Genomic DNA, 17196 nt, shown 5'->3' with positions numbered 1-17196 from the left:
TTGGTTATTTTCAGGGTACTGACATTATTTCTGCTTCTCTGGTTCTGATCCAAGTCATCTCTAAGAGAGAGGTTTAAACTTATGCTTTAGACACATAGGGGAGGCTTCTCAGACAGGGATTAAGCCTAGTCCTGGGCTATATACTCCTTTCAATGGGGCTGTGTAGTCCAGGACTAGGCACTGCTCTGTGGCGTTGACTTGGATTCTTTTAGCCGAAAGATCTTAAGACGTGAAGCAACAGAGGACCTTCATTTTCTATTTGGAGGTCTTTTTTTCCTTAATTTCCTCATTTTCTGAGCTCCAGGGGAAAATAACACCATATATATATATATATATATATATATATGTGTCAGTTTTAACTGGATAACCAAAGACCTCTGTTAAACTCTCCTGTGGTTTGTATTGATGAGTGGACGCTGATAAATCCATCACTAACGTGTCGAACAATAAGCAAAACAGTCACACGTTTCAGTTCCCACAGAGTCTCAGAGGACCAAGCGAAGACCAAGCAAAGAAATGAATGTGAACGATACATTTTACGACCCACTCATTTACACTCATCTGATTTTATTCCACTCGCATCAGCAGCGTCATTTGCCTCGGGCCAAACTTTGACAGACATCTGGAAAGCAGCTTATTCAGGCGTCCTGGCTATGAGAGTCTGGCATGAAGTTTGATGCAGTGGACAGAGGCCTTGCTGTCTGAGTTAATGAATGATGCACTGAGCCAGGCGTGGTTGGCAAGAAAAGACAATCAATCTACAGCTTCTTTAAAGACTGTGGCCTTGTGAGGCCTACGTTTCATGATCAGTCAGGCGACTGTATGACCTCAGGTAACTGTATGAAAGGCAGAAGTAATGGTCAAGCCCAAGGTCATACACAGGAGCAAAGAAAGTCTTATATGGGCACCCTCTACTAACACGAGCAACATTTATTCACCTTCTGTGGGTTTCCTCCAGGTGACTGTCTGTGAGGAGTGTGGTGTGTTCTCCCTGTGTCTGCGTGGGTTTCCTCCAGGTGACTGTCTGTGAGGAGTGTGGTGTGTTCTCCCTGTGTCTGTGTGGGTTTCCTCCGGGTGACTTTCTGTGAGGAGTGTGGTGTGTTCTCCCTGTGTCTGTGTGGGTTTCCTCCGGGTGACTGTCTGTGAGGGTGTGGTGTGTTATCCCTGTGTCTGTGTGGGTTTCCTCCGGGTGACTGTCTGTGAGGAGTGTGGTGTGTTCTCCCTGTGTCTGCGTGGGTTTCCTCCGGGTGACTGTCTGTGAGGAGTGTGGTGTGTTCTCCCTGTGTCTGTGTGGGTTTCCTCCGGGTGACTGTCTGTGAGGAGTGTGGTGTGTTCTCTCTGTGTCTGTGTGGGTTTCCTATAAAACTACTAGTAATCCAGGCAAAATTATGCACCCTGCATTTAAATGCCGTTCCTACACCTTGCCAAAAATATCAGCTATTTGGAAATATTTCAGAGACGACCTCAAGACTTCAGCCTTTAAGGTTTATAGTGAATATGTCGGCGGAAGAGAAACTAAACCCGAGGCTTTTGTTGTTATTTGTGTTGCTTGTTTCTAATAACAACAAAAAAAAAAGAGTAATCCGTATCTGCCATAAAAATTCATGAACGGTGCAGCCCTACACAAGACCCTTACTATCTGCAGCACAAGTGCTTCATTAATCACGCCATTAAGCTACAGTTTGACACATTAATTCTGCTCATGCTTTATAAATGAGCCTTTTTATGTGTGTGTGTAGGGCTCATACACACCCTCTGTGTTGTGTACACTCAGTGAACACAACTCTGACTGGAGGACAGGGTCAGACAGAAGTTTCAGCCACGTTCAACCAATCAGACCATCCCAACTCCTATCAGACCCCAGTCAGCCAATAAGACCCTGCCATTTCTCCCTGTGCCAGCCATGACCCTCCCATTGGTACCAGTGGCGGATGCTGGTCGTTCAAGGAGGGGAAGCTCAATTTCGGCCTACGTCATAAAATGTGTGGGTTTATTTAAACGTAAATTCTACCCTCCGTTCCTTTTTAAGAAAATGATCTGTGACCCTGTCGTACCAACAAGGCGTCTTTTCCAGGGACTTGACTAGTGTCCTCTCAATGGCCAGCAGAGCTAGGCTGCTTAAACGGCCTTGGCCCATGTGAAGTGTGTCCGCCTGTGAGTGCTTTGTGACGGTGGAGGGGCTCAGCAGCACCCGCTGGACAGAAACTGTGATAGAAGTCAGAAAGAGTGATAGAAGTCAGTCTCCAAACACAAGCAGCTACAAAAACTCCACCAGAAATAGAAGCTCGATTTGTCGCTAGTCGTTTTTAACAAAGAAAATGCCGCTAAGAGGTTTCGGAAAGTCTGGTTCAACTCAGAACAGAATGAAAATGTAATGCTCCCACGGATCTTTACACCAAAGGATCGCTGATTCGCTCATTTCGCTGTCAATCAAAAAGGGATTCAGCCTCAGACAGATCATCCAATCGTCATGCAGAAGCTGAGCGTCCGGGCCAGCCGAGGCCAGCCCACTGCCCCATAGACCCCCAGAGACGCTGAGCGTCCGATGGGCGGGACAAAGCCCAGCATTTATCCAATGACTCGTCTCGTTTCGCTGCACTTCGCTGCTTCGTTGTTGAACTCTGTGGACACTTAAAGCACCGTGAAGCTGCAGGAATGATTGAGAGGAAAGCCGTGTCTTTACCAGTGATAAGAAGCTGATTCCGAACAAAAGTTGAGCGCGTTGTAGTGCATATTTATTCAACGACATGTACACACAACAGTATATAATTGATCACTTATTTTTTGACATTTCAGGGGAAGCTAAGTTACCCTTGCAGTCTTAGAGCAATCGCCTCTGATTAGTACCGCTCACGTCAGACAGGAGAGTTACAAGGCAACCACAACGAGATCATTGCCTAAAGCGATATGAGTGGCATGGACCGCACGTCTCTTGCTGCAAGCCCCCAGTTGTTTAGATTTACTTGCTGTTGTGTTGTGCTAAAGTTGTGGCCCCGGGCATGTGCCAGCACAAAGGGAAATTACCTTTTTATGATCTAACTGAAAATGTTAAATTAATAGTGTGGTGCAAAATGTGTTTATAATGCAGTGAAATGGTTTACAGGGGAGGTGCACTGCGCCTTGCTGTTGTAGCTGCTGTAGTTTGTCAGTCTGCAGTGTAAGTGCAGGGCTAATTAAAATCTGCTGTAATTCACTTGGCACGAGTCAGAGATGTGAAAAGCGCCGTGATACGCTGATTCAACCACATTGATTCCGTACCTTTATTGAGGCTTGTAGATTATTGAACATGACGTGCCGATGTTAAGTCAAGATTGAATTATCAAGCAATTTAGAAACAGATTAATTAAAAGAAAGGGCTTGTATTTATGAATGTATTTATTGGCTATACACAGTGCATTCTACTGTACACAGATCCTTTATTTAAACTTGGTGTTCGTTCATTCGTCTACATAAGCACTTCACCCTGATCGGGACGAGACTAGCTGAAATCACAGGGCTCACACACTTATGGACTGTTTTACACACTCGTTTCATCCCTCATCCACTCACCCAATCACACTCTCACGCTCACACCTGTGTAAAACCCATCGACCAACTGTATGAGGAAACCAATGTAGACACAGATTAACAGAGACTCCGTCGTTTCCGAGCAGATGAAGTCTGTGTATAAAATGGGAGCCTGTTTGACAGCAAAGTATTCAGGGCTTATCCTTCTAACATTTACCTGAGACCAGACTAACCCTGCAATTCTTTCTCACAACGATGAGACAGAGCACAGACTGAATACAGCAGGCCTTGCAGGTAACCTACAGGGCCTACAGTGCTCCGGGGCAGGATTGTAAACAGCTCTTGGATGATTCAGGACCAGCCCTCTGACAGAAGCCGACCCCGCTGCCCTCCACTTCTGAAAATCCACTTCTCAGATGTGAAGCACCTCATGGAACAAATCTGTAACTCACTCACTCTCACATTTATCAAAATGTTGCCTAAGAGGCAGTGTTGAGTGCTTTGCATCAATGACACCATGCTCTTGTTTAAGCAGAAAGCTGTTCATCATTCATCATTTTGCGGTTTTCAATTCATTCATTAATTATCTGTAACTGCTTATCAAGTTCAGGGTCGCGGTGGGTCCAGAACAGGGCAACACAGACACACACACACATTCACTCACACACTCACACCTACGGACACTTTTGAGTCGCCAATCCACCTACCGACGTGTGTTTTTGGACTGTGGGAGGAAACAGGAATACCCGGAGGAAACCCACGCAGACACAGGGAGAACACACCACACTCCTCACAGACAGTCACCCGGAGGAAACCCACGCAGACACAGGGAGAACACACCACACTCCTCACAGACAGTCACCCGGAGGAAACCCACGCAGACACAGGGAGAACACACCACACTCCTCACAGACAGTCACCCGGAGGAAACCCACGCAGACACAGGGAGAACACACCACACTCCTCACAGACAGTCACCCGGAGGAAACCCACGCAGACACAGGGAGAACACACCACACTCCTCACAGACAGTCACCCGGAGAACACCAACGCAGACACAGGGAGAACACACCACACTCCTCACAGACAGTCACCCGGAGAACACCAATGCAGACACAGGGAGGACACACCACACTCCTCACAGACAGTCACCCGGAGGAAACCCACGCAGACACGGAGAACACACCACACTCCTCACAGACAGTCACCCGGAGCGGGACTAGAACCCACAACCTCCAGGCCCTTGGAGCCGTGTGCCTGCGACACTCCCTGTACAGTTTTCTAGTTCATATAAAACCAAGACATTAATGACAGAGCATCTGAGAAACCTCTCATAACAACACATTTATAAAACTAGAGAGCCCCAGTACTATTACCATCTGCCTATAAACCACTACTGCTCAGGTCCGTTTACACACAGAACTGGACACAGTTACTACACACAAAAATAGGTGCAGTGTTCTAGTTTTTAAATGAGTTTAAAAAGCATTGTTTAAACATTTGATTTCAATCTAAACTTCAAATATAAAATGATACGGGTGTGTATTAAAGAATATCTGAATTCCCTCTGTTCTAAAAACTGATATTTGTGGTGTTTTATATCAGTCAGTATCTAACAAACCTACAGTCACAACCCCAGGATGCTGCGGCTGGGTGGCAGTGAGACTTTTATAAACTACTCACATAGAGCTGAGCTCGGACTCTCTCATCTTCAGCGGTGGTTCTCTCACGGAGCACGGCTCGCTGGACACTGTCCTGAGCGGAAGCTCTTTCTGCAGTCAGGATTCTGCTCACCTCATCCTGCACCTGGGCCTGGGCTTCTGCATGGGCCCGCTCACGCACCTGGGCCCTCTCCTTCTCCAGCCTACACAGAGATAAACACAGAGTGCTGGGTGAGACAGACCTGTCACGAGAAACCGCACCAGTAAACAAGCGTGAAGCTGAGCACGAGGACCGCACACTCTTCTGATCGTTCCTGATCCAGTTACCTGTGGCACTGATGCAAAAGGTAAGGAGCAACACGGAGCACGGCACAAGAGTTAACAAAAATCACACGCGCTCAACAGGGCACATGGCAGTAATTAAGAAGTTGCAGGTGTTTGTTTATTTTGCGTTTGTTTACTCGCACCTAAAAAGGTGTCGGTGGGCGAGCGGTGTGCTGCAGTTCTGGTAAAAGCCTGCCGAGCCCTTCGGAAAGTCGAGACAGAGTGTCCTGAGTGTTTGAGCGGTCACCGGGTTCGCCCAGTTGCTTAGCAACCTCCTCCACCATCAAGCAGGCGCCGCGATACGAGGAGTAAACTCGGCAAGATACAAACTGTAATCTGCGGTGCTCTGTTTTCAATCAAACAGCAGCCAAAGTCAAAAAACAACAGTCGAGCCGAAAGGGGTGAATGGGGGAAATATAATTATGCAATCTAAACAAACACCAACAAGACAAAAGACCTATAGATACAGAGTGGTGAGAGCACACACACACACCTCAATAGGTCAACCTACACCTTGGCAAATAAAAACAGAAAGGGCAAATGGTGATATTTTGGGTTTGTTTGAAAATGACGCATGAGGGATAAGAGAGCAGAAGGAGGCTAGTGTATAATATAGATGTATGATCTTTACACGGCTAAAAGACCTATAGGTCATTGAAATACAGACCAAAGAAACTGGATAAAACACCTTTGCCTTGCCCTCACAGACATCATTGGGGATATATCCACTCCTTTAAAGCAACACTAGGTAGAATTTTGTTCTTAAACTCATTGTGACACTCCCCTGACCTGTTACAGAGAGAACAGAGCCTCTGTTGGTGCTACTCTGTGCTCAGCACTGCAGAAACTGCACTATGTAACTTTTGGGGGAAGGTAGAAAACCCCCTCCCCCTTGATTTCAGAACAGTGCTGTAGAAAGGAACACACTGCAACTGTAAAAAAAAAATAATAATAACCCAGTCCTATTAGCCATTCATTAAACACTCTCTCACACGAGAGGGGGGGTTTAAAGTGGGGCTCTAGGGCAGCAGCAGTGGGTTTAAACGCTTATACATCTAAATACCCATGATACAAAGCAGCTGACTGCGCTAACGTAGACCTACACAAAGCAGCACATGAGTGTGCATTGCTTGCTCATAGAACAGTCACCATCCAACTAAAATAAGGCATAAAACAAGGCACTTAATTTAATGCAAAATGACGAAAAGGTGTGTTGTTTTTGGCTGCAATCATTCAATGTACAGTGGGACATCTGTGAACAAATGACCCAAAGATCCCAAAATATCCAGAAAATGGACTAAATTTGTCCACTTTAAACGGGCACTTTGGAAAGGACCATCCACTCACTCCGTTATCTGTAGCTCATTTCACTGGCGCTTTTCCAACAATATGGGCATGTAAGGACACCAACGAAAGGTGTTCAAGAGCCTCTGTAACATGGAGGTAAACAGGGTAAGGACACTCACTTCGCCTGTTTTAGTTGGTGTTAGTTAACGTTAGCTTGACTCGCTAAACTCGGTGCTCAGATTATACTCGGCTACGTAGCTGCATTACGGAGGTTTATAGTGTCGGATGAATTCGAGTTCGACTTCGATCACATTTACAAGAATAACGGTACCTCTACATTTGAGTTTAGCTTATTGCTAGGCTATTGTCATGAATAATGTTGGTTATTTAGGTAGATACTGTCATAACAGTCAGTCATAACGGTGTTTTACCGCGGCGTTGTTCAGCTGTTGTCCACCAGTGACGTCACGGTCGCGTTCAAGAATTAATTAATCAATTCATACTTATATATATCAATAACTACAATAATGTGAAATATTCATGGAGGTCCATTAAGTGTTGCTTAGCCTTTAAATGGCTCTGGGTCAACAATAAATTTTCTAAATTAAACTTAAAATGTTCATTCATTCATTCATTATCTGTAACCCTTATCCAGTTCAGGGTCGCGGTGGGTCCAGAGCCTACCTGGAATCATTGGGCGCAAGGCGGGAACACACCCTGAAGGGGGCGCCAGTCCTTCACAGGGTGACACACATTCACACATTCACACCTAGGGACACTTTTGAGTCAACAATCCACCTACCAACGTGTGTTTTTGGACCGTGGGAGGAAACCGGAGTCTTGATTGTACTGTGGAACATGTCCAATGTATTACGCTTTTGGTTTGTGGCACAAACCTTTTTTATTTCTTTTTTCTGACAATGACTAAATTAAATAATAATTTCAGCCCTAATATTAATAATAGCTTTCTAGATGGAGTAGTGTGACAGCAGCGTTTCTCAATCCTGCTCCTGAACTACCACTGTCCTGGAGGTGAAACTCAGGAAAGCCTTGGTAATTATTTCACTTGCTGCAGCACGAGTGCCAGGAGGAGACACAGAAAACAAGCAGAGCAGTGGGTGCTCCAAGATCAGGCTTGAGAACCAGAGGACAAGCAGGTTTGGCAGCGATATCATTCTCTCGCGGGCAAATGACAAATGGCATGATTTTTAATGCTGCCTCACACTGCTCCTCATTGTGTTAGCTCAGGCCAAATATCTGCACTACTCATCCATCATTTCATCATCCTTTCCTTCTCTTTCACTCACACGTGCAAAAAAGAAGTGTTACCTTTCGGTTTATTGCTGAAACTACTGCATTATTCACTGCTTGTTCAGATCGCTGGGTTATTACAGTTCCTCCACTTCAGCAGATTACGACACCACCTGGAGGACTCCGGTAAGACGCGCTGTTACGCTAGAACACACGGCCTTTCGTTTTTAACCACGTTTGCATTTTCGGTCAAGCGAGCCCTTTAAGAACGGCTGTTCAGAAGTAAAACCTAGAGGAAGGTCAGATCACAATGAGAACTAATGGGCAGAGGTTTGCGGAAAGGACAGCAAGGCAAAACCTCACGTAAAAACCCTTACACCAGGCAGGAAGTAAAGATGCTGAAAGATGCCCTTGTTATTGCACACACATTTCTCATTTAGTGCAGGAACTGGGAGAGGGTGAAAGTGCAAAGCAAAGATCCTTCTGAAATATTAATCTGAGAAACACCCATGTTGTACAGACAAAACCGAAGTCAGCCATCCCTGCAACAGGTAAGATACTGGAGAACTTAAAGGAGATACACAGTCCTGGGGTCTGTGACCTACGTAGGTCAAAATACCACAAGGAACAAACAACACAGCACCTTTCTACACAGTATAAACAGCCATTTTGAAAACGACAGGTTTCAGTGTCTGAGAATGAGCCTCTGTTTACTCCAAAACGTAAGCAGTGTTAATTTTGCAGCTGATTTTGATTTAATCTTAATATTTTGACTAAAGCTTTTATTCGTTTTCGTCTCATTTTAGTCATTTAATTATATTTAGTTTTGGTCAAGTTTTAGTCGATGAAAACTAAAAGCATTTAAGCTAAATTTTAGCCTTAAAAAATTGTAAAGGTTTGACTATTTTAGAATGGATTTAAACTCAATGAGTCTGAGTCGACTCCCAGTGATTCCATTCTATATGAATCATTGGCCAACAGTTGATATGAGCGACTGACAAACGCTTGAAGAATCAATTCTTGTGAGTCGTCCTCTTCGCTATTCTGCCTGGCTTCTCTCGTTGCCCTGGCAAAGGCAAACAGACGGAGCTTTTTCCTGTTTTTATGTCTTTGCGATTTCCTGTTTACAAATTAGAAATACAGGAGGTCCTCGGGTTACGTCGGTCCCGAGTTACGATGTTTTGTGTTTACAACACATCTCCCATTTACTGTATAAAGCCTTTTTTCAACTTAAGCGGTTTTGCGCCGTAAACGTCGTAACGTGAACTTCGTGTTTGGTGTGCGCGGCGCGGCGGAAGAATACACTGTTACGCGGCTCGGGGCCGAGGAGGATAGGTGTTAGGATAGGATCAGTGCTTACAGTATGTTATTTACGTTCAGTATGTACGTATGTTCCGACTTACACCGAAAATTTACGATGCGACGTAGGAACGGATCAACGTCGTAAGTCGAGGACCCCCTGTATTTGTTTTGTTTTTGTTACTTAAGGAAAAATGTCAATCATTTCCTCATCGCTCTCGTCTTCGAATGATTAGTTTTATCTGGTGTCATTGTGAAAAATAGGTTGTCAACGAATATTAACATTAACCCTTTACAAAAGATGCAGCACAACCTCAGAACAGCTCATTTTATGCCAGGGTTTTTAAAAAATGTTAAAAATGTAAAGTATTATTATGCATTTTGAGAGACGACTAATGCACTCAATATTTTGTTTTCCACAATATACCCCCTTTAATGCGACAAAGCTGATGTCCAAATGTTTTTTGCTGTAATTAAATAAAGTGGATTTACAAGTAGACAATAAAATGGAGCATATAACATTTTTTTTTTTTGCTTGCTACTCATCAGATGTTCCAGAGCCTACCCTCAGAGCTCCACACACAACTCTCATGCCCCTAACACTCATGCAATTTGAGCATACGCAGTAGGAACGAGATTCTCTCTAAATCAAGCCGAGCACTTTCAAGCAGTGAGCTCCGCTGAGGGAATTTGCTGATTTCAAACATAAATTGGAGCACATTCACAGTGTGGAGTAGGCTCTTATTAATAATTTTTCATTCATTCAATATTTATATTGTGGAGGTGAATTAAGAGGATGCTATATTGGTGCGCAATATAATCAAGCCTTATATTCCCACACACACAAACATGCTTAACCCCCCATAGAATTCCCCACTCTGCTTCATTAATGCAGTACCCTGCCACCTGTCAACGCACACTGGCAATACGTCTCAATACAAACCCCTTGCAACACGGATTCTGACTCACTTGCATAACAGTTACGGCCCAAAACGGCTCCCCCAACAATGCTGTTTAAAGGCGGTATGTAATATTAATAAAGGAGAATAATGTCTGCGAATGCAGAGGATGAATTTTACATGAGGCCGGCCCGGTCGTTTTCTGGGCTCTTCTGGATATACGGCCTGTGCCTCTCTGGGCCTTGCAGAGGAAGAGCGAGGGAGCGCAGGTTAGTGGCTCAGGAAAAAATATAACATTTTCTAATCGTATCCAGGAATAATGCATCAAACTAAATTCCACGTTCTCTCTGCTTTTACTGCGCAACATTTATCCAGAGGGGCAGCGGAGCGTGGTGCAAGCACTGAAGGTAATGAGGGAGAGAAGGGGAAGTTAAGGGCACTAAAATATAAATAAATAAATAAACAAACAAACAAAGGCATGGCACTTAGAGCCACAAACAGCCCTGTTTTCCTCAGGCAAGGCACCATAACCTGTGTCAGTCACAACAACACGAGCGCGTGCAATTTCTGCGCAGGTGCATCCACAAAACGGTTGCTCAGAACGTTTAAGATTAATTAACATAGAAACAGAAGGGGATGGAGACTAATAAGGACCTCCTCAACAAGTCGAACTCGGCTTCTTTCTTTCATTTAAACAGCGCACGACGTACAACGGTCAAATACTAACTGATCAACAGAAGTGGCGCTGATACGGGATTCAAAGCTGAGGTCATGGAGGGGTCAGAGTGCAGCAGAAGTAAGTCACATATGGAACAGGTGGAATGTGGGTTTTCTCGAGGCTTCTGACATCGCCGTCTGCTTCGATCCACTGTGGATGTTCTTTACAGAAGCAGAGAGAGGAGATCGGTCCATTACTAGAACACAATGACGGATTTATAGAGCTTCACAGGCCTAAAAGTCAAGGCCCTGGACGTTCAAAGAACTGTGGATTAAAATTAGCATTAACATTAACAACAACAACAACAACAGGGAATTCATAATGTTACATTTGTGCTTCACACTGAGAGATGGCTCTAGCTGTATTTAAAACAATTACACTACATTAAAAGTCACTTAAAGTTCTGTTAAGGAGCCTGTAACAATAGCCTTTCAATGCAGTGAATTAAGACAATGTTATTAGAAAGAATGACATCTAGTGGCATTAAAAATAAGAACATGGGCTAGGCTAATCTTAATGGATCCATCTTTACACAATGAGACAGGGAATATAAGATGAGACTTGTAATCTTATCTGATACAGGGAAGGGTTAATTAAACCCAGGGCCACAAACCATCTTTAGCATTTCCTCTCTGAGAATAAAACTATTTACACTTTCATACATTTATTCTTAACTTGGTACTACTTTGTATCCTGAGCCTAAACCTAGGGGGAAAAAATGGAGAAAATTCATGGCAACATCTACAAGAAAGCCCCAGATTCAAAGCAGCTCTGTGTAATATTCCGCACATATTCCAAAAGCACCGCGGAGCTGATGAAATCACCGAACTGAGCTGGGTTCAGATGCAGTGTTAAGTTTAGAGCGGCTTCCTCCGGTGACGGCACCTTACTCTACCTCATTTACAACTCTGTGCTCTAACTCCAGTATTACAGGACATGAGGAGTGCACCTGCGGAACACACAGAGCGAGGGCACCGAGACCCCAGTGTGTTATAGTCAGTCTTTAAACACCTGTGAAAAATAGATACGTAACACACGGTGTGAGTGAGGAAGAGGGAATCAGGCCTGAAAAGAGGAAATCAAGCAAACAAACTCAAATCAATGTGGAAATGTAGACGAACCACGGAGAAATGGGTTTAAACAGAGTCTAAAAGATTCATTCATTATCTGTAACCCTTATCCAGTTCAGGGTCGCGGTGGGTCCAGAGCCTACCTGGAATCATTGGGCGCAAGGCGGGAATACACCCTGGGGGGCACCAGTCCTTCACAGGGAAACACACACATACACACACACACACATTCACTCACACCTACGGACACTTTTGAGTCGCCAATCCACCTACCAACGTGTGTTTTTGGACTGTGGGAGGAAACCCACGCAGACACAGAGAGAACACACCACACTCCTCACAAACAGTCACCCAGAGGAAACCCACGCAGACACAGAGAGAACACACCACACTCCTCACAGACAGTCACCCGGAGCGGGAACTGAACCCACAACCTCCAGGTCCCTGTAGCTGTGTGACTGCGACACTACCTGCTGCGCCACCAAGCCGCCCGAGTCTAAAAGATGATGAAGCTATTTAGTGGAGTCAGAGAGGGAAATAGAAATATAGAGTATTGACAGGCAGTGGTCAAGGCCAGCTCAGTGTCACCAAACTAACATACAGCAATTACTGTAAGCACTAAACGGTAAGCAGCTGATCCGAGGCCAGAGTTGAGAGATGCCTTAAGGGTAAAACCTTGCACTATTTTGTGACGAGCTAATGACCTTGCACAAGGGTCAATCACCTGCGTATGACCCTCATAGTTCTGTAATGTGGCAGAACAAAAGCAGAGAGGGAGACTCTCGGTTACTAGTAATCAATCAAGTAATCGAATTATGACTATTGATCAGGTAAATGGATTCTTTAAGTGCCACAACAGACTTTAAAAAGGCTTCAGTGTAGATGCATGCCCATGTGAGATCACTATATATTTACCTGTGGTTCTCTAACAACAGAGAAACACATTATTAGGTAAAGTCTCTCAATGCTGTGATGGAGAGAAGCCAAGGTGTTTCATCTCAGGAGACGGGGAGAAGTCATGCTTTAATGAACGAATGAATTCATGATTTTACCACGCCTCGTTCATGAGGAATGCTGTGTAACAGAACCAAGGATGAAGTAACAATTCACATCCAGAGACGAACATTTGCTGATTATTTAAAAGCTTTCGTTCATTCAATCATTCATTCGTCTTCTGTAACTGCTTCCTAATCAGGGTCCCACGTGGTTCGGAGGCTACCTGTTGGTGCAAGGCAAGAACACACTCTCAACAGGTCACCGGTTCATCACAGGGCATCACACACACACCGATGAACAGTTTCACACACTCACAAAGCAACTCCCACACACAGAGCTACAGACAATTTCACAAGGTGAATCCCAGTGTTATTAGAATACGGGAGTTTAGTTGGTGACTGTCTGTGAGGAGTGTGGTGTGTTCTCTCTGTGTCTGCGTGGGTTTCTTCCGAGTGACTGTCTGTGAGGAGTGAGGTGTGTTCTCCCTGTGTCTGCGTGGGTTTCCTCCGGGTGACTGTCTGTGAGGAGTGTGGTGTGTTCTCTCTGTGTCTGCGTGGGTTTCCTCCGGGTGACTGTCTGTGAGGAGTGTGGTGTGTTCTCCCTGTGTCTGTGTAGGTTTCCTCCGGGTGACTGTCTGTGAGGAGTGTGGTGTGTTCTCCCTGTGTCTGCGTGGGTTTCCTCCGGGTGACTGTCTGTGAGGAGTGAGGTGTGTTCTCCCTGTGTCTGCGTGGGTTTCCTCCGGGTGACTGTCTGTGAGGAGTGTGGTGTGTTCTCCCTGTGTCTGCGTGGGTTTCCTCCGGGTGACTGTCTGTGAGGAGTGTGGTGTGTTCTCCCTGTGTCTGCGTGGGTTTCCTCCGGTTGACTGTCTGTGAGGAGTGTGGTGTGTTCTCCCTGTGTCTGCGTGGGTTTCCTCCGGGTGACTGTCTGTGAGGAGTGTGGTGTGTTCTCCCTGTGTCTGCGTGGGTTTCCTCTGGGTGACTGTCTGTGAGGAGTGTGGTGTGTTCTCCCGCCTTGCGCCCAATGATTCCAGGTAGGCTCTGGACCCACCGCGACCCTGAACTGGATAAGGGTTACAGATAATGAATGAATCTTTTAGACTCTGTTTAAACCAGAAGGAAACCAGAAGAGACCACACAGTGACCGGAGGTGACCCTGACCCTGGAGCTGTGGCTATGGCACACACCTGCAGCACCGACATTTACTTTAGAATAGTTTCCTTTAAAGTTATAACATTTTAAAAGCTAAAAACGACAGTAAAGGAGAGCAGTAGGACGTAAACTAGACATAATGCAAATGATCGACTATTCACTGCTGATCCATCAAGGAGCTCCATTTTAATCCGCTGGGATTTTGTGAAGTCGTAAAGCCATGGTAAAGCAAACTACGCAGAAGGATAAAGAGCCGCACTGGAGCAGAAGTCATGGGGTGTGTTTTGGGGGCGCGCTGAGAAAGAAGAGGCCTCCCACCCTGCGGTACATTTCCTTTCCCACAGGAGCATGTAATCTGCACTGAGCTGCTCCCTCTCGCTTTCTCTCTCTATAGATGAGGAGTGTGTTTCTGTGAAGGGGCTGTTTATGTGTGTGTGTGCACGCTGATGCAGCATTCTGCAGGTCAGTCAGCCTGAGTGTCTTCTTTAGCTCTGTAGGAGTTCTGCTCCAGTGCTTTACTGCAACACACACAATGTACCATCTGTATAACACACACACACACACACACACACACACACACACACAAGCAGAAGCCTTAACACGCCACACAAACCTCCAGCATTTACTGACACACAGATGGCAAAGTACTGCAGAAACACACAAACTGTCTCAATATAAGAGTTGTTCTGTGTGTGTGTGTGTGTGTGTGTGTGTGTGTGGGTTGGGGGTATTGGAACTACTGAACCTCACTGCTACTGCCATGTTTTCCAGGACCATGTCTAACCCACATTTACAGTGCGTACAAAGGTTTTACAGCATTTATTTGTTACATATAACTGTAAGTCCATATTCACTCATTCTCCTGCTCTTGGGTCATTTTATGGTAACTGTTGTGTAGTATTAAAAAAGACAACTGTCATTTTATTCAACAAAGATTTACATAAGAAAAGAGAAACAGATAAAAGCCAGACAGCCATTAGCCACATAGCCATTGTCACCGAGGTGTTTCTGCTTTTTCAAAACAGGAAATGCCCAAAACACATCCCCTTGTCATTGGAAGGTCTGGAAAAGCTTTGGTGCTTCATATCAATGTCTGTGTTTAGATGTGGGTTTTATTCTATGATTGTGTTGTACAGAAAATATGGAGCAGGTAATTAATGCAGAAATGAAAAAAGTTTAATATATAACACCAGCTTCAGTGTTTTTCTGGTTCATTTTATTTAAAAACTACACGATCTACCACCAAAGAACAAAGACCAAGAACATTGTGTTGATTTTAAGAATTACATTTACTTATTTATTCAGTGAAACAGGTTAAAGCCCGTGGAGTTTAACGTAGCTGTGTGCAGCTCTATGGAGTTTTATAAACACACTAACGCCACAAAATGTCTCCCCACCACTTCCCTTCACACTCACGTGAAATAAGACAAATGCAGCAGTCCTCCTCTCTCTGTGAGATATAACACTGTGTAAATGTTGTTGAGTTCAGAGCCGTCCTGAGCTTGTGAAATAACCAACGCTGAGCCGAGGCTCTGGCCAACGCGGCAAACACAGCCCCAGAAACACACACAAACCGACGGTGTTCCCATCTTATTTCCTATTATTCAGTCACGGTTTGTGTTGGAGAACCTACTGTTCTTTGGTTGCAGTTGCGAATGACTTTTTCTGGTTCATGAAACCACTTGATGTTGGTGGAAACGTGGCGAAAGGTTCCAAATTTAGTTCCCGAACTGGAATGTGAAACACGGCTGAACCAACAACAGACGGTTTAGACGGTATTAGCGCCACCTTAAGTTCTCTCTGTAAATTATGGCTGAACTAATAGTATATTCTTGTGCATGTGCGTTTCAACATTAGGAGTCAGTTAGTCAGCGAATACAGTCAGTGTATATTAAGCTGGTCAGTAGGTGGTCCAGCAATTAAGTAGTTTGAAAGTGGCAAGGTCTTGCAATGCTCTTAAGCTTGTGTGCAGCTTGATTGAAGCTCGTGAAGGAAAGATCTTGTGCTGGAGTTGTTTCCACAGTACTTCTCACTTCACAGTCACAGTCTTTAGAAACGCCTGGAGTCCAGAATACATATTTTTGGACACACTGCATAGCAGACAGCACCTACTGAGACCAGCACCAATGCTTTGTCAGGCACCAGACGAATGCTGCACCACTACTGACCTGGTTCCACTCCACTAGAACCAGACACACTGACCCCTCTGAGCACAACAGGCAGGTTAAGCATACGAGCATTCACACAAGCTCACGCAGAAACACTAAAACACTACACCCTCTGACACAGTCAATAACTGTGTGAAGATAGTTCAAAAAGTGAGGAAGCTAATCAAATAAACATTTCTTCAAAAAAAAAATGCATCAAAATTAAATCAGGTGTCAAGCAGAACATTGGGAAATGGAGGTGTAATTTCAGACCGTGGCCTCGCTTTAACAAATCTAAGAGCGGTCCAGCTCAGCTTCACATTTCCTCCTAAACGGCCTCTGAAATAATATCGCAATTCAATTACCACTTGATGGCAGCGGCGGGGAAAAGGAGCTTATCCGCATCGTCATTAGTTTCAATTAAAAGACGGCTATGGATCTTTTAACGAAAACACAGAACCAACGAGAAAAAAAAAAAAAAACAACTCAATACCAAACACGGATATTGAGCCGAGCTAGTAAGGATGAGAAATGAAAAGAGAGGGGAGATTTTTAGCCTAGTGAAATCCCATCCCTCCTGCACCAACTGGGAGAAGAGGGGAGAATTAAAGCGGAATTAAAACGGGAATGAGTTTCCCACATTGCACTTGAGAGAGAGAAAAGAAAAAACATTACGAGTATTATTTGCAGGTCAGGGAACTTCCTAAAATTAGTACAAAAATGATTCATTAAAACAGGAATAAATCAGTTAACAGGCAGTTGTTTTTAAAAATAACAAGTTTAAGGAGAAAGGACCACTGAAGATCAGCACACTATGCTACAGTTTAATTTGGAAATCCTCCATCTTTTCCACATGTGAACACAGCTCTTAATGAAACCGGTGACCTGT

At 44.6% G+C, this 17196-nt stretch overlaps 1 protein-coding gene across 2 annotated transcripts in view; it reads right to left on the bottom strand.

Annotated features, from left to right (window-relative positions):
* The window catches only part of chchd3a (coiled-coil-helix-coiled-coil-helix domain containing 3a), a 120387-nt gene that overhangs the window by 79195 nt on the left and 23996 nt on the right, over positions 1-17196 (bottom strand). For both annotated transcript variants that reach the window (XM_066668568.1, XM_066668569.1), the window contains one exon: positions 5191-5371. In XM_066668568.1, the coding sequence (XP_066524665.1) occupies positions 5191-5371 (181 nt within the window). The remainder of the gene's footprint in view (positions 1-5190; positions 5372-17196) is intronic.

Source organism: Hoplias malabaricus, chromosome 4, assembly GCF_029633855.1.
Source record: "Hoplias malabaricus isolate fHopMal1 chromosome 4, fHopMal1.hap1, whole genome shotgun sequence".
Lineage (NCBI taxonomy): Eukaryota > Metazoa > Chordata > Actinopteri > Characiformes > Erythrinidae > Hoplias > Hoplias malabaricus.
This window is presented reverse-complemented; position numbering and strand designations above follow the sequence as displayed.